Below are 18,951 nucleotides of genomic sequence, written 5' to 3'. Positions count from 1 at the left end.
GTCTTTTTAAATATTTTGATCGTCACTTCCGGTCCCGAGATATATGTATCAAAGATTTCATGTTTTTGTTTGATCACGATTTTTTTCAAAAAATATCAATTAGAAAGTTAAAAATTTCACTGATGATAATTACTCTTTATCCGCAGTGCCCTTCACACTCCGAAAGTCCATCGTAACTTCCGGTCGTCATTGAAAGAAACAAAATTCATTTTTTTTTCACCTTTTCTTGTTTTAAAATATTTTTTCAGTCATGTTACCATACAGACCCTATAATGAATGGAGAATATGTATTTTTGTTCTAAAATCTATCCACGTTAGAGTGTAACACTTTTGTCCGGACGACCCAGGTTCAATCTCCGAGTGCCAACTCTTTTTTTTCCCTTAATTTTGTTTCGATTGAAAGTATTATCTCTAAAATTGTGGATTTTACTAATTTCCGTTTGAATTTTATCATAAATCACAGTAATAGCGCCCTGTTGTAGAATTAAGATATGTCTGTTGAAATCTATAGAGAGGTTTACTAGAATTTTAGAAGGTGTTGAGAAATAAAAGAAACTATCTCGACAGCCTTTTTAAGGTCCATTCAAACGGAAGACCTCTCGTTGCTCGCAACGAGATTGCATCTAGTTTTTATTGTTTTTTTTTTTCTGTCACGTTTTCTCAAAAATGCTTCAGCCAATTTTCATGAAATTTTCAGATCTTATTCATGACAAAATTTGTAAGAAAAGTACACGGGCTTTTTTTGATCGTCACTTCCGGTACCGAGATATTAAAGATTTTACGTTTTTGCTTGTTCACAATTTTTCTCAAAAAGTATTTACGATAGAAACTTCAAATTTTCAGAGAAGGTAGAGAGTGAACGGCCGCAGTGCCCTTTGCATATCCGAACGTCCGCCGTCACTTCCGGTCGTCACCGGAAGGAAATGAAAAACCTTAATTTTTCAAATTTTTAGATTTGAATTTTATTTATGTTTTTATTCGATAGAGTCGCTTAAAACACTTCAGAATATGAAATTCGTGTTAAAATCGATCCAGGCATTCCCGAGATTTTGAGTTCAAAAGTTCTGAAGCGAGAGTCCGCGTAGCTCAGTCGTTAGAGTGTTGGACTTGTGCCCAGGCGACCCGGGTTCCATCCCCGAGTGCCGATTATTTGTTCTTCCCTAATTTTGTTTTGTTTAACGATTTTACCTTTAAAATGATGGTTTTTATTGTTTTCCGTTTTATTTTTATCATAAATAAAAATAATAACAGCTATTTTAGTACAAATATAGAGCTCGTTTTTGTCAGCAGTTCGCATCGCCGCCATCAAAGACATGCCGCCGAAGCGCCCCTGCAGTACGACCGCATTAGAGTTCACTGGGTCGCTTTGCCGGCATCAAAGAAATGCCGCCATCTCAATGACTGTATACACACAACATTTAGCAATGCACCAACGTTATTCTACATGACCTTAAAAGGAGGACTGATTAGTATTTGTTGCGTGGACCCTGAGGTCCACGCAGAAAATATATAAGCGAGGTTAAACAGGATGCAATGGGGAAAATTCAGCCTGCGCATGAGCTAGCCTGGTTCCTGTGTGTAATGGTAGCTCAGGGAACCAGGCTAGCACAGGTTTATCTGAATCGGGATCGGGATTCCATGCCATATGCACATATAAGTTCAAAGGCGCTGTAATTGTAAAGTTGTCGGTAAACAATACAGAAACAAAGTATTCCTTTTAAAGAAATGATCGGCATGTGATATTTAAATTGTCAGTATTATGAAATAAGGTAATGTTATGCCGAAACTACCACATGCATCAAATGGCATACTTTGCAATGTTTTGTTGTTTTCCGAATAGACCCCTTCACGATAACTGCGGTACTGCTATCTTGCAGGGCAAAATGATATACTTTGCCGAAATTTCAGTAGATATATAATTAAATGACGTAAATGAAACAATTGACGTTACGTCATATTTCACCAAACTATTTCATTTTGCCCTGCAAGAGAGCAGTACCGCAGTTACCGTGAAGGGGTTAATACACATGTAGCTTACAAGTAACTCTACTTTAATAGAAGGCGAGGCTAGAGTACTTCCCGATTAAACTTATTTAAGCATTTAAATATGATTGAATAATTATGTGACTGTATATAATAGATGATTGAATAATTGTGACACTGTATAAAAGTTTAAATCTCAAGAAAAATGCATCAAAATATGAAATTGATTGACACATTTTTAGTATAGCTGTTACTGCATAACGTAGTTAACAAAGTATAGTGAAGCGTAATGTGTGCGCAAATAGTAGAATTCGCCGAATGCCTGATACATATACATGCAATCGTCATTGATATAGATCATAATTATTTTAGAAGTATGAACCCTTTAAATTCTGGGATTCAAAGTCAACTATACACATATATACGTAATACAACGTACAAATTTAGTGCTTAAAAGCAGGGGCTAGAGTCTGTGGAATCTTTGATAATTTTAAGGCTTTCACGTTTTCGTTGGAAACACATGCAAATGGTCCACGTATTGCAGTCCTTTTTTAAAGGACAGCAACTTGTTCACATATATAGATACACGCTTGCATGTATGCATGCGTTTATTGACATTCGTTGCTGATATACTGATTCCCTAAACACTATAAAAAACTAGAAAATCTCTCTCTCTCTCTCTCTCTCTCTCTCTCTCTCTCTCTCTCTCTCTCTCTCTCTAAAGTACTTGTACAGGTAACATGCAGTAAATTGGATAGAGGCTAAATGTACATTGGCGTCCAAAAAGTATACATGTATTTATTTCAAGTTACGGGATAATGTCTATGGATTCAAATAATTTGAAATTCATTGCTTAATGATTGTCTTCATACTGATTGGAAGTCAACGCTAAAATTAAAGATGGTGGACTTTTTCCTTTTTTTGTGCTTGTCTATATACTGATACAAATCTGTTGCCTGTCTGGGATTAAGAAAAACCTCCGAAGTTTATACACGTAACTATACAAACGAACGGGTGACTCCGACAAGGTTTGAAAACTGACCAGCCGTTTATGAGTGTTTCAGCCTAAGATAAACAGATGTTAAAAAATCAATAGTTACATCTTTCAAATAACGCTTATACATTGTTCTAACATATGTACATGTATATTGTTTAGAAATTGTGTAATTTGTGATATTTAGAATTTAATAGTCTACGTTTAATATAGAAGTCACCGACCGACCCCCCCCCCCCCCATTCATAAAATCATTTAGTTTTTCTGGCCCGATTTTCCTTGATCTTTGATCTTGGGCCTTTAACTTCAACTAATTACCATTCTAGATTACTGTACTAATTACCAGACCAATTCGTTCATTATTAACAGAGTTATGAAGTTTTTGGCATTTGAGTTTCAATTGTCGTGATTGACATGTACTGTAAAAAAAATCATAACTCCCAAGCCCTTCACTCAATCCTAATGAAAATCCGTGAAAATGAACCTCGGACACCATTCTTATTGTCCGCCAAATATGCAGCGGATTGAACAATTAAGACGAAATTCCTGAGATTAAACGGCACTTGTTGCCTATACGTGGAAATTAAATTTACACAATGTACACGCACCGACCCCCCCCCCCCCTTCCTATTCACAAAATTATTTAGTTTTTCTGGCCTTATTTTACTGGATCTTTCATCTTGAGCCTTTATTTTCAACCTAATTCAATTCTAGTTATTATTTTTTCTGTCACGTTTTCTCAAAAACGCTTCAGCCGATTTTCGTGAAACTTTCAGATCTTATTCATGACAAAATTTGTAAGAAAATTACATGAGATTTTTTTGGTCGTCACTTCCGGTACCGAGATATTAAAGATTTTATGTTTTTGCTTGTTCACAATTTTTCTCAAAAAGTATTCAAGATAGGACTTTTAAATTTTCAGAGAAGGTAGAGAGTGAACGGCCGCAGTGCCCTTCGCATATCCAAACGTCCGCCGTCACTTCCGGTCGTCACCAGAAGGAAATGAAAAACCTTAATTTTTTAATTTTTTGGATTTGAATTTTTTTAGTTTTTCATTCGATAGAGACGCTCTCAAAACTTCAGAATATGAAATTCGTTTTAAAATCAATCCATGCATTCTTGAGATTTTGGACTCCAAAGTTCTGAAGCGAGGGTCCGCGTAGCTCAGTCGTTAGAGTGGTGGACTTGTGCCCAGGCGATCCGGGTTCAGTCCCTGAGTGCCGAATCTTTTTTCTCTCTCATTTGTGTTTTGATTAATGGGTTTATCCTTAAAATGATGGATTTGAATGTTTTCCGTTATATTTTTGTCATAAATAAAAAAAAGATAGCGGCTTTTTTTGTACAAATATAGAGCTCTTTTCTGTCAGCAGCTCTCTAAATTACGACGCTCGTCGCATCGCCGACTTCAAAGACATGCCGCCGAAGTGCCCCTGCAGTTCGACAGCATTAGAGTTCGCTGGGTCGCTTTGCCGGCATCAAAGAAAAGCCGCCATCTCAATGACTGTATGCACACAACATTTAGCAATGCACCCACGTTATTCTACTCGGCTTAAAAAGGAGGACTATTTAGTATTTAATCCCATATATAGATACACACATGCATGTATACATGCGTTTATTGACAAAGGTTGCTTATATATTGATTTCCTGAACATCATAAAACGCTATGTAATCAATCTCTCTCTCTCTCTCTCTCTCTCTCTCTCTCTCTCAAGTACAAATGTTTTAGCATTTGAATAAGAACTAGTACAGGTAACGTGGAGTAAATTGGATAGAAGCTAAATGTACATTGGCGTCCAAAAATTATACATATTTTATATCAAGTTCGGGATAATGTTTATGGATTCAAATAATTTGAAATTCATTATTAATAATTGTCTTCTTACTGATTGGAAGTCAACGCTAAAAAGTCATTTTTATTAAAGATGGTGTACTTTTTCCTTTTTTGTGCATGTCTATGTACTGATACAAATCTGTTGCCTGTCGGGATTAAGAAAAGCCTCCGAAGTTTATACAACCAACTATACAAACGAACGGGTGACTGCGACAAAGTTTAAAAACTGACCACCCGTTTTTGAGTGTTTGAGCCTAAGAATCTCTCTCTCTCTCTCTCTCTCTCTCTCTCTCTCTTTCTCTCTCTCTCTCTCTCTCTCTCTCTCTCTCTCTCTCTCTCTCTCTCTCTCTCTCTCTCAAGTACAAATGTTTTAGCATTTGAATAAGAACTAGTACAGGTAACGTGGAGTAAATTGGATAGAAGCTAAATGTACATTGGCGTCCAAAAATTATACATATTTTATATCAAGTTACGGGATAATGTCTATGGATTCAAATAATTTGAAATTCATTTTTAAATAATTGTCTTCTTACTGATTGGAAATCAACGCTAAAAAGTCATTGTTATTAAAGATGGTGTACTTTTTCCTTTTTTGTGCATGTCTATATACTGATACAAATCTGTTGCCTGTCGGGATTAAGAAAAGCCTCCGAAGTTTATACACGTAACTATACAAACGAACGGGTGACTGCGACAACCCGTTTATGAGTGTTTGGGCCTAAGAATAAATAGATGTAAAAAAAATCAATAGTTACATCTTTCAAACAACGCTTATATATTGTTCTAACATATGTATTTTTTTTAAAAATTGTGTAATATGTGATATTTAGAATTTAATATTCTACGTTTAATAAAGCAGTCAACGAACGACCCCCCCCCCCTCCCAATTCATAAAATTATTTAGTTTTTCTGGCCCGATTTTACTTGATCTTTGATCTTGGGCCTTTAATTTTAACTATTTACCATTCTAGATAACTGTACTAATTACCAGACCAATTCGTTCATTAATAACAGAGTTATGAAGTTTTTGGCATTTGAGTTTCAATTGTCGTGTTTGACATGTACCATAAAAAAAATTCTAACTTCCAAGCCCTTCACTCAATCCTAATGAAAATTTGTGAAAATGAACCTCGGACCCCATTCTTATTGTCTGTGAAATATGCAGCGGATTGAACAATTAAGACAAAATTCCTTAAATTAAACGATGCTTATTGCCTATACCTGGAAATTAAATTTACACAGTACACGCACCGACACCTCCCCCCCCCCCCCCGCCCCTTCCTATTCACAAAATCATTTAGTTTTCCTGGCCTGATTTTACTGGATCTGTCATTTTGAACCTTTATTTTCAACCTAGTTCAAGTCTAGATTACTGTACTAATGACCTGACCTATTCGTTCATTTTTAAGAGAGATATGAATTTTTGGGCATTCGAGTTTCGATTGGCGCGCTTGACATGTACTGTAGAAAAAAATTCTAACTCCCGAGCCCCTTACCTAATCCTAATGAAATTTTGTGTAAATGTACCTCGGACCCCATTCTTATTGTCTGTGAAATATGCAGCGGATTGAACAATTAACAAGAAAGTCCTGAGATCAAACGGCGAGTATAGTTTGTACGGGGACTTAAAATTTACACAGTACAAGGGATGTAAGCAGCCGCGTTATATTTCTGTTGCATGTATATTTCTTGTTTTCCGTTTAGTCTGTATCTACGATAGCGTGTGAACTACTTATGAATGTTAAAACTGTGGAAATTACTGTCATCAAATTTTTACCGAATAAATTTACGTGTTACTGATTTCGTTATTTCTACATTTATAAAGATTTTATCAATCCTGCTGAAATAAAACAGTCAAACATAATAGTAAGCGACACGAAAAAACATTCTCAACACTGAAATACATGGGTAAAATGCATCAGTCATTGTTTTAGGACTTCCCCTAATTGTTGTTAACCGAATCCGAGATTCACACCTCAAAATTCTATTTTCGATTTATTTAAGACGAAAATCAAGCTCGGGTCTTTTCACCCCCCCCCCCCTTCCAGACACAAACACACATCAATATTTCAAATGACCTCGCACTGTTACCAAACCTGAATAGTCAGACATCTTACACGTTGTTTTTCATCTCATACAAAAACTCAGCTCCTCTCCCGGGCGGAAACTCCCAAAATTCAAAGACAAATTCGGGAATTATTTCGCGTCAGCCATGTTTTGAGACACCTGCAAAGGCTGTGTGTTCTAATCTCGCCGGAGCCAAGATTTGTTCTTTCTCTCTATTTCTTTCTCTCCTTTTTGTCTAATTTTCTAACTAAAATATTCAACATAAAAGGGTGTTTGGCTGTAGTACAAGTTGAAAAACACTCTTTAATTAAGATTTAGACAAAAACAGTGTTTTATTATTAGGGTCTTCCGTCTTCAGCGGACGGAAGACCTCCTCGTTGCTCGCAACGAGATCGTGTCTAGTTTTTCTTCTTCTTTTTCTTCTAGACGTTTCTTTAAACTGTAATATCTCGCTTGTTTGTCATCAGATTTTATTCAAATTTTCAGGGTTTATTGTTTATTATTACTATAGCACAAAATATTGTGAAATCGCTATTTCCGGTTTTGAGTTATTCCCCTTTGAATATTTTTTTAGTGGGTCTCGTGTACCTGCAAAGGCTCTGAGTTGATCCGTAGCAAGTACTTTTAATTTATAAATCTTTAATGTAGACACCTTGAACGTTGTCCTCCTAGTTTTTACATGTTTGATTAACCCACGTATACTCCTTAAAAAATTACATCGAAATTGTGTTTCAAAAAATGTTAAATTTTGCTTATATCTTTGCTCAATAACTTTTTAGTTGTAAATTTTTTCTAGACACATATAGAACAAAAGTTGTGCAGAATATTAAGAGCTTTCATTTGATACCATAAAAAAGGGGCTAGCCCCTAAAATGAGGGGTCTAGATTCCTTAAAAGTCTTTGCTAAATAACTCTAAAACGGTAAATTTTTCGATATGGGCGTCGCTGCCAAAAATGTTGTTTGTGACTTTATTGAGCTCATAAAACTGTTTTTGTGTTCGGGTATTGCATAATATGAGGGTAAATAGTAATACGCGTTGACCAGTACCCGCGGCAATTTGGCCAAGTTAACGAAACTCTCCCTCGCCCGCGGCCGAGAAAATCGGTCACCATGGTCGCGGCTGGGCTACCTAGCGGTCAGCGGTTATCTAATACACGAGAGTTGTGTCTCTCATATATGAGTTTTTTTAGACGCGAACTCAAGAATTGTTTTAGTTTTGATTACACATAAAAGTTTATAGACTAAACGATTGGGTATTAATTAAGAAATTGTTCAGTTAATTAATAAAAGCAATGTCATTCTCAATCCAAAGCAATATCAGACATAGATCAATTGTCGGTTTTAAGTTAAAAATAAAGAACTTCTATTTGATAGAATATGGTCATTATACTGCAAACTTTTCAAATCTTCCTGGGTTCTGAGCTGTGCGTAGTACCTTAACGTAATCTATCCTTCGTCCACGGCCAAGGAGATCAGCCACGGCTGCACTACCTAGCGGTAAGCGGTTATCTAATACACAAGATTCGCACACCGCGACGCACATGAATATGAACGTGTTTGAGTTTATATAGCCGTAAATACAAGAACTGTTTTAATTTTATGTTATAAAAGTTTGTCCATCTTGTATTTATTTAATTTAACATTTGACTGTAAATGAATATTAATGATCGATATTACTCCAAATCGGAAACATCGTCGGACATAAATTAATGGTTGGTCTATATATCTAAAAAATTTAAATCCCCCCCCCCCCCCCAAATATTAAATGATGATTATCCCTCACACATGACCGAGGAGATCCAGCGCTAGTGAACAAGTGATCCGCAGTCGGCTCGTGTTCTTCTACATGAACCTTATCACGCGTTCATGTTTCATATTTTGCAAGGACAGAACTATATTTATTATGTTTTCAACTGTTACATGTATATAGGTTTAAGATGAAAAGATAAATTTATTTTACTTGTACAGTTGATTAAGCATTGATTTAATTATACGATAGCGTACAAAGTAGTTTAAAAATCAAATCAAATTATAATCAAAGTTCTATGTTACATGTTTGCGGTAGGTGCTAGCACGATAAAAGAATGTCCTCAATTTTCCTAATATTCACATGAGTTTTAAACAACTTAAGATAAGATTCTATCGGTCACATATTAATCACTCTGTAGTTTTTCTTATACATGGTTGTTCGTTTCAGTGTGGAAGCGAACTCATTGCTGCGTCCCCCCCCCCCCCTCCTCCCGCCCCGCTGACAAGTACTCGCGCTGGTTTTTTTTAAATTGGCGAAAAGATATCCAGATCTGTCGTAAATCATTTTTGGTGACTTCTTCTTATGTGTAACATTTTCTATTCAACGTGTGTTTACTTTCCCACCCGTTTGTTTATTCGGTCAGTCTGTGTTAATTCAAACGCCACGTGCGACCGAAAATCTTGTGTCGCTTTAGCGCACACAACCCAGAACATATGTAATTGAGTAACAGTTGGAAGGGTGCTTTTATAAACAATAAGACTTTTATTTGAAGTCAATCATCTTCACATTATAGATGTGAAATCGTAACCTGAGAATGTGGCTAATAAATTAACCTGTTGAACACGCTAAACTTTCATAGTTACATGTATGAACATAATAATTCATAATATATTATAATTGGAACTTGGAAGTCAAAGGAAATTTTGTTCTTGGGAAATACGACTACATTATGCAATGCAGTCGATCGCCATAGAAATCATCAAAGTACTGCAAATGTCGACAGACTTCTTATTTCTTTAAAAGACCATGATAGTTCACTTGACTTGCAGACTATAATATAGCGACATATCTGCCTCCCAAAAATATATGCGCTTCACAAAGTTACACTTAAGTGCGTTATTGGGGATTTTATTTATTGCTAATTGTATGAAAATTGATACGAAAAACCCCTTTTAATTGAAGTTGTGTACAATGAGGTTGTAATGCAACTTAATTTACTTACAAGGTTAGCTACAGCCAGTGGAATACTAATTTTAGGTGAACAATGAATACCCAATATATTAGAATACAAGATAAATAGTTTCCAGAACTATAATACTATGCATGTGTATATGAAGGTTGCACCCTCATTTGTATGGCTGTAGGTGAGGAGGTAAAGGTGTATCGATGTACATACAGTGTATGACTGCACATACGGATTCCGGACCGTGGCTACTGAAGATACTCATGATAGTCTATTAATACATCAATGCGCAGTTTGATCTAGAAACTGACCAGTTTCATAACTTCTTCGAATTTATCTAACACGGACTGTCTAATTCCTTCCCAGAATTCCAATTTACGCAAGCGCAATTGAAGTTTTTTTCAATCAAATTAGTCAACCCACTGACATAAAAATAAGGATTTTGCACATTATTATATCGTCGAAATTAGTAATATTCATTTCTGTTAATAAGGTTATTTAATTCACGTTACATAGCGCTGTCTCTATGAAACAGCACATTTAAAATTTAGATGGTCGCTTTTGCATAAATTCTCCCGCTGATCTTTTTTTTCTAGCTGATTATATATTATTTTGAATGTCCAAGTCTACTCGTATCATATATATAATAACAATGCTTGCTACCCTTTGAAAATTTAACTCGCCATTAATTATATAAACATCTCATGTTTTAAAGAATTCATGAAACGATTACACAAACTGTGTTCGACAAATAGTTTTCCTAAAACATTTTCTTCCTTTCTTTTTTAAAACACGTTTTATATACAGGCTTTCAATTACAACACGTTTTTATAACAAACGCAGAACTGAAAGTTTAGTCATTATAATCGCTTGACGCCATATCACATATATTTTCAACCCGCAGCAACAACGGAAGACCTACTCGTGGCTTTGCCACGAGCTCTGCTCTAGTTTCTAATCATTATACATTACAAAAGTTGGCCTAAACAGGAATTCGGCATTTTTAAAGAATGACATTAAACTTGCACAACTGACCCCGTAACCAGTTCATAACAAATTACAAGGTTATAACCAATCTTTTATGTGGAGTAGGAACTTCAAATACTTTTCCATATGAAATGTATAGAGCAGACAAACATTATGTACCATAGCTGCGGTAAATTTCTTTTGATCTTAACTGTGGGTATCTGTACATAACCACTGATACCCAGTAGGCGTGGTGAAACTTCACTAATAAAACCATGACGCAACACATCATTTGCATAATTTTTTTCATTGCAAATTGACATCAATTTTATTCAACAAAAAATGACAAAGAAATCTAGTGCGTTTTTCGCCTCTCAGGCTGTATGGGTAAACATAACTAGTTCACACACGGCATTTAACAAATAAAAAATACTCAACACTTAAGACTCTTTCAAAGGTTGAAATATACTTTACAGTTATTGAACATGTTTTTACAATCTCCACACTTCGGATTTTCAATTCCATCCAAGATTTTGGCCTTTTTGCTGACTGGTTCATTTGGCTCCAATGCATTGGAAATATCACGCAGCATCTCTTCACTCGGACGCTTATATTTACGGACACTCTCGATGGATCTATGTCCTGTGCGTTCCATGATTTCCTGTTCCGGAACCCCGGCTTGGTAAAGAGCGGTTGCACAGGTGCGCTTACCCGAATGATTAGAGAAGAATCCGGGAATTCCGGCTTTGTCACACATATTTTTCATAATTGTAGATAATTTGTTGACTCCAATAGGCTGTACACTGAAACGGACTTCGTTGTTTTCTCCGTTTGCCAGTGGTCGCCGGTAAAATCGGTTATTTTCTGAATTAACCACCACCAGATCGAAGTATTCCTTGTAGATATTGAAGACTTTTTCGCCCTGGAAATGATGCCTTATAGATTTTGCGCTCACGTGTCTTTGATACAATCCACCTGTAAAGATAGCAATAACCTTAAATACTCAAATATATATTTTTTTCTAAAACGAATTCTTTTCTTATTGGGCAAAATCACCTTTGTAATTATTATAATTTCCATATAAGCTTTATCAACCGTTGTAGACTAGTAAGAACAAACCAACCGATAGATGCGCAGATGAACAGTTATTTTGTGTTAGAATTTTACAAAACCATTACACAGCTGTTAAATTATATGTATTAGATTTTAATTATTAGTAAATTTAATTTACCTTTATAGGTCTTGTTTGCCCTTCCTGTAAAATTTATAAACTTGCCCTTCTGGTCTTGACCCAGCTCAAACTGGTCTACGGATAATGTTTTGTGTTCGTCAACAGCTCTCAAACCAAAGAGCTTGCAATTGTAGAAAAACAGGGTGTTTAGCATTGATTCTCCTGTACTGTTACCGAGGAGACCCTTCTCCCACAGAATATTCTCTGCCTCTTCAGAAATTGGCTCGGCCTGCCTAGTAGATGTCCCCACGCCTTGTGCGGTAAGTTCTGCCATCCGCGCGCTTAGAGTTTTCCGGAATTCGTAAAACTGGGAATTCTTCTCATCAAGAAAATTAAAATGCACTCCGTTTTCTCGAAGATGTCTTAAAAGTCCAGTACAAAGCATGTAAAGTGTTTTAGGAGGGTAGGCCTTGCCATCCTTGCGTCGCGTTTCAACAACAAACCTTGATAGCCAAAAATTAAGCTCCTCTGCTGAGAAGGCCAGAATATCCGGGATCTGGTCCCCTGTCATCATCATCCGAGCGGAGCGCCAGTCGTTGAATGTAGTTACCGACCAATTTGTGTTCTTCCGCGTGTTTTTGTTTTCTGTCGAATTGAGCAAATCTTTCAAGTCTTTATCATTTACAAAATGTTCATAGCGACCCACCGGCATGCTAGATCCTCCCTCTTTTTTCGCAAGGAGGTCAAAATCCACAAAGTAGTCCGATTCCTTGTCGGCAGGTCCGGGATTGTACAAGTCGATCGCTTGAGACAACGTTATGTTCTCCAACAAATTTTCGCACTCAATCTCCTTCTCTATCTGCTCACTTGCTTGCGAAAGAGTAATATCGTCAATTGTGGTGTCCCATAGCCCACCCAAATCAAAAAAACCCTCGCATGTGTCGTCTACTTCCATTTCTTTTGATATGTCGTCCTTTCTTGTCGACTTCTAAGCGGGAAATGAAGATCCAAAATTTCTCTTTGCGCGTGCTATATGATTTTTGGTTGCTCTGATACATGTGACTTAAACAATAGGTTTTAATTGGTTATGTAAAGAAGGACGAAGGCGGGTCAAAAATGTCACTCGGACGCTGCGCGTCCTCGTGACATTTTTGCCCCACCTTCGTCCTTCTGTACATAACCAATTAAAACCTATTGTATAACTACTACATAAACTCTTTTCCAATGACCTTGAGTATAGGTCAAAATCCTCAGGTCTTAAGCAAGTTTTGTGTGAAGTAAGCACTTCCAATATTTCCCCCAAAACAAAGACTAAACACTTATTTTTCACGTTTTCTTCCAGTGACCTATAATGCGGTAAAATGACCTTTGACATTGTGTCAAAATCATGACACACCCTCAGCCTATAAGCAATCTTTCCGTGAAGAAAAAATTCCCAATGTTGTTCCGTAAGAAAGTTATTGACAAGACACGATTGCACAGACATACGGACGGACAGCCTGACAAGGCAATTTCTCTATTAATCCCCCCCCCCCTTCGAAAAAAAAAAACTGCGGGGAAGGAGGAGGACTTATGATTTTTCTAGCATTACCTGTATATTTAGCAGATGAATTAAATACGCTACCATTTAGTTTCTGTTTTCTGATTAATACTTAACTGTTTACCGCCCTGGTTTGAAACCTTAGATTTCATTTGCGAGGTGGCGTCCATGCACACTTGTTCACATGATGGGGAATCATTCGAACAAGTTCTTCTGATGGCTGAAATGAACCCTTCACTTGACACAGCAGCGCATGCTGCCTGAACAATTGCATCAGCGTATCCTTTAATCCCATTCTTTACACCTAAAGAAAAAAGTAATGAAATATATATAGTTACGTTAGCTTTTACTGTTGGGAAGTCGTAAAAGTTATGGCTCTTCGATCCCGTAGGGCGTGGCCAACATGGTGAAAATATTACAGTGAAAATATACTTAATATTAGCCAAGTCCTCTTTTCTAGTCTCATTAATATTTATAATACATGTAAACTGAATGCATGATTATGATGTTCATAAAGCCCTCCTCCAAAATTGTTAAATCCAAGACTCAATCCAATATAAAATGGGTAAGGCCCTTGGGTAAGGCCAATATGGCCACATTGTAAAAAAATCTTCTTTTATGCATTTTATGCATTGTTATCATATTCTACAAATCCGAAATTAGTGAATTGATGTTTGAAAACATCAAATAATAAAATCATGGTTAACAGTCATAAGTGTCTATTGATCTGTCCCGGGTTTTTGCTTCCACCACTTTTTGCATGATATTTCAATAATAGTAAATACCTTTGTGCTCAAACTATGTTCATCCACTAATATAAAAAATGTCCAGATTATCTGTTTTGAAACGCCCCCTCTACCGCTTCAGGTTTCAATACACATCCCGAAATTGAAAGTCTACGGAGATTTTGCATTGCAACAGCCATTAATAAGCCCGGATGATAACGTTAAAAAATTGCGCGATATATTCCGAGTGTATTCCGAATGGAGAAAAGATGTAAACATTCCCCATTATAAATCTCCGTAAGGAATCTGTTTTCGTTCCTGTGAATTTTTCTGAGTGGAAAGGGATAATTGTTCAATGAAGATATCTTGGATATATTCCCTTTTAACGATTTCAACTGTATTTCTTTCACAGGTATGTGTAATTTTATTAAAAATCATCAAAAAGCGATGGAAGCAATAACTTGGGACAAACTATAATAGGATGGTGTTACTGAATGTTGACTAAAAACACTTAAATTGTTCTTCGCACAAAAATGTAGGTCTAAATTTAAAAAAATACATCGAGTTGCAATTTAAAGTTGCTGAACGGCGAATACATATCCTATTATCCCCTCGCGCAACTTGTTGCGAGGGGATATAACATCGCTGTTGTGCGTGTGTGTGTGTCCATTGTCAGCTCTTTAGCAAAAATTCCAAAAAAACTCTCCAATGAATATTCATCAAACTTTGTACACTTCTTTGGAATAGTAAAAGGACAAACCCTACTGATTTCCAAGTCAATTGATTCAATATTTTTTGAATTACCGTAAAAAAAAGCGAAGTTAAAACAAGAATTTTATGTACGACTTGACAATAGACATTTCCGGTAATTTTATGTACGACTGTAAGTAAATCGCTACCGTGTGCAGTTCAAATCTTTGGGATTTTAATCTAGTAAAGGTAAAAACAAGTTGCTGTCCTTTAAAAAAGGACTACAATACGTGGACCATTTGTATGTGTTTCCAACGAAAAAGTGAAAGCCTTAAGATTATCAGAGATTCCACCGACTCTAGCCCTCTGCTTTTAACCACTAAATTTGTACGTTGTATTACGTATATATGTATGTATAGCCCTGACTTTTTATCTCAGAATTTAAAGGATTCATACTTCTAAAATAATTATGATATATCTATGAATGAAGTTTGCATGTACAGTATCAGGCAATTTCATATTCATATGATGCAATTTTCTTGAGACTTAAACTTTTATACAGTGACATAATTATTCAATCATACTTAAATGCTTAAAAAATTTAATCGGGAATTTCTCTAGCCTTGCCTACTATAAAAGTAAAGTTAAATTACTTGTGTATTCGGAAAACAACAAAACATTGCAAATTATGCTATTTGATGCATGCTGTAGTTTCGGCATAACATTAACTTATTTCATAATACTGATAGTTCATATCACATGCCAATCATTTTTTAAAAGTAATACTTTGTTTCTGTACTGTTTACCGACAACTTTACAATTACAGCGCCTTTTAACTTATGTGTGCATACGGCACGAAATCCCGATCCCGATTCAGATAAACGTGTGCTAGCCTGGTTCCCTGAGCTACCCATTACGCACAGGAACCAGGCTAGCTCATGCGCAGGCTGAATTTTCCCCATAACATCCGGTTTAACCTCGCTTATATATTTTCTGCGTGGACCTCAGGGTCCACGCAAAAAAAAGAAAAAGCAAACGTGTTGTAGTATTGGAGGGTTAGAAGATTGCTCATGGGTAAAAGTTGAAGCGGGCAAGAATTAAATTAAAGTCATCCGATTGACATGTCACTTAATGAATCAAAATTATTTAACTTGAAAGCATATGTGTACATGTTTTGAGTTTCTGCTAGGAATAGAAAAACTGTGCAACTACGTACATGTAACCCCCCTCCCCCAATTTATACACCACAAAGCTTAGGGATTAGGATAAAATAGAAATTATGAATTCAAAGTGGTTTTTAGAAATACTTCTGTCATATTTATTTAGATCTGATAAATTTTAATCTGAAAAATTTACATGTATTTTCCTTCATAGCCACGCAAGCGCAGGGGAATGTAAATACTGCAGCGTGGCATACATTGTGAGCCAGAAACCTCTCATTGAAACATGATGTCTTCATTAAGATGCATTCTCTATGAATGCACATTTTCTACCATAGATATCGAATAGCTTCAAATTCAAATTCTTTTATCGTGTGTCAATCCCATTGTAACTATTTTAAGACAGAAATCGCAATCACGTGCCCAAAACAACTCGGTTTGTGTACATGTGCATTTCCGGATGAGTTATAATGACATGTAAATTAATAGGTTATGACTTATGATGCGTCAAACCTTCCGTATGATGACATTTCGTGTATCTCTTTTTAATTCCGTTGTAATAATTAAAAAGTATATTTTTAGTCACCGTGCCACTTTAAAGAACAAGACATCTGAACAGACGACTTGTATTTCTTATAAGCCCATGAGTACTTTTTTTTAACTCAATACCAAAGCATATGAGTAATCTAACAATTTTATGTCTCTTGAATGAATTTCATTTTATGAGAAAAAATATTTGTTAAAGGAATGAAAAATGCAAAGAAATCTTATCTCGGGGGGGGGGGGTCTAAAACCTACTTCGTTAATGCCGTTTTCGTGATAATACGGCATCTTTATTTTGAATTATTGGAAAACATTGCGCGGACATGAATTAAAATTCGCTATACCCGTAATTTTGTTATCCATTTTCTTTATATTCTAATTTTTGCAGTACATGGTTCTTTTCGCCCAGTGTAATTTTCATAATTTCTACGATTGTAAATGGCGCACCGTCTAAAATTTGCAAACACAGTCGTTTAAATAGAGATACCTCTGTCTCGTTACAATTCACTGACCCAGTGTTAAGGTGGTATGGGACATCTGTTGATATTAAGATGGATTTAAGTACATTATGATTAGAATACTTTCACTGGTTTAGAACTTTTAAATTTTGCAGTATTCAACCAAAAAAAATAGCTTTTGAAAATATTTAGAGGGGTAACAAATTTAAAACCCCCAGCGGGATTCGAACTCGAACTTACAGATCCGTAGAAACCCTCTAACCCAGTGTGATACGCTTTCGGGATACAATAATTGGAAAGAAACTACTTGTATATTTACACTTCATTTTATTGTTTTTTGTTTGTTTGGTGTTTTTTTTATAAATGATACGTCACAACATATGGAGGTGTCCCATACCACATTAAAGCTGAACGCCGTTCTTAAATAGGCACTGCCCGCCATATTTCCCTTTCATGACCGCTTTCCCTACAACCCCTTTATAAGTCGCTGACGTCATATATTTTGCATCGTCGTGTTACTCGGTGGCAAACTTAATTATATCCAAAAACAACGAAAGGAATACTGCACGTTGCCCACAAGTTTCATGTGTGCAATTGGGTGTAACGAAATCGAAGGATTTATATACCTGAGTGATGGCGCCTATTTACGAGCGGTTTTCAGATTTCAATTCACCCATTCACAACGAGGGCAAAAATAAAACGGGGACAAATATTTGTGACTTGTAATTATTTTAGTCATTGTCTTCGTCTTATTCAAACGATTTTTAACAGAGAACTGAAGAAAATAAAAGGTAAAAATATTTAAAATATCTTTATAAAAAAAACATCATCGTTTTACTTTAATAAAAGTCACAGTAACAAAAACAGATTTTTTACTGTGACTTTTAATGAGGAATGTGACATTTTTCATCATTCCGAGGTCAAAACGCACATATATTATCTTTATACATCTGATTATGAATAAATTCACAAAACAATTTTTAAAGTCGTAAAAAACCGGGAATCTAATTGAATACGAGACTAACCTGCTATGTTTGATGAAAATATATTCACTTTATTGAGAGTTACGGTCTGCAGTTCGGATGTCTGGTTGCTTAATTCAACAATATCCCTCTCTATTTCCTGTTTGTTTCTTTGTAAATCTGAAACCTCGTTTGACATGTGCTTTATCTGCTTTTCCAGAGATCCTGCAGCAACTGTCAAACGGTAAACACTGGCCTCCAAGTCACTTAGGGTCTTGTTCGTTGCTTGTCTCCCTTCCTCTGCCATTCTTTGATATTTCAGAAGAGATTGTACATCCCTTGCTAGGGACATTCTCATCAAGGTCTCCTGGTTCAGCAATTGTCGCAGAAGGTCAGAATCCTTTTCGGTTGATTTATTCTTTTCAGTGGTTCTAGGTTCATTTGCTAACAGAGCGCCGTGACATATGTAGAAATGCAGTATTACAATCAAAGACCAGAAACAAGAAGCCATTTTAATATGAATAAGTCTAGTCTCGACAAACACGTTGTGAGAAATAAATCACCATGTGATATCAGTCATCTTTATAAACAAGTTTACCTAAACAAAATGACTGGCTGTTTATTAAACGTGCTGCTGCAGTTAAGGCATTCAAAACATAACATCACGTTGACTTCTAGATATAATTTAATTATTGAAAGATCGCTGTAATGCATAACTGAATGGCTTACGTCAAATATACTCCAAACAGAAACCCTATGAAGAAATGATTGAGTACGTACTTGATATATATCAAGAAGTCAAAGTTAAAAAATTGTAAACAGTAACATCCCATGCTAGATACGTCCATTCGTCACGTTGGAGCAAAAAATTAGCATGTTTTGCAGAAAAATTTACTCTATTCTGAGGTGTAAATTTAATTTTCT

General features: G+C 35.9%; 2 protein-coding genes across 2 annotated transcripts in view; both read right to left on the bottom strand.

Moving 5' to 3' along the window:
• LOC128176742 (uncharacterized) overlaps positions 1 to 18,682 on the bottom strand; it is a 57,268-nt gene extending 38,586 nt beyond the window's left edge. Inside the window, exons 1-2 of the mRNA XM_052843257.1 lie at positions 18,091 to 18,682; positions 13,607 to 13,793 (exon numbers count right to left, since the gene is read on the bottom strand). Of these exons, the coding sequence (XP_052699217.1) occupies positions 13,607 to 13,793; positions 18,091 to 18,538 (635 nt within the window). The 5' untranslated portion in view covers positions 18,539 to 18,682. The remainder of the gene's footprint in view (positions 1 to 13,606; positions 13,794 to 18,090) is intronic.
• Positions 10,960 to 13,124, bottom strand: LOC128176741 (zinc finger MYM-type protein 3-like). The gene is made up of 2 exons (XM_052843256.1): positions 12,010 to 13,124; positions 10,960 to 11,753 (listed from the first exon to the last, which is right to left on the bottom strand). The coding sequence occupies exons 1-2, from the start codon at positions 12,902 to 12,904 to the stop codon at positions 11,230 to 11,232; spliced, it is 1,419 nt and encodes a 472-aa protein (XP_052699216.1). The 5' UTR covers positions 12,905 to 13,124; the 3' UTR covers positions 10,960 to 11,229.
• Positions 18,683 to 18,951: the final 269 nt, after the last annotated feature.

This window comes from Crassostrea angulata, chromosome 3, assembly GCF_025612915.1.
Source record: "Crassostrea angulata isolate pt1a10 chromosome 3, ASM2561291v2, whole genome shotgun sequence".
Taxonomy (NCBI): domain Eukaryota; kingdom Metazoa; phylum Mollusca; class Bivalvia; order Ostreida; family Ostreidae; genus Magallana; species Magallana angulata.
Note: the sequence above shows the minus strand (reverse complement) of the source record. Positions and strands in the feature narration are given on the sequence as shown.

Coding starts and splice junctions, on each gene's coding strand:
- LOC128176741 (XM_052843256.1), bottom strand. CDS start 12,904: ATGGAAGTAGACGACACATGCGAGGGTTTTTTTGATTTGGGTGGGCTA. Junction 11,754..12,009: donor GGCAAACAAGACCTATAAAG/GTAAATTAAATT, acceptor CTATCTTTACAG/GTGGATTGTATCAAAGACAC.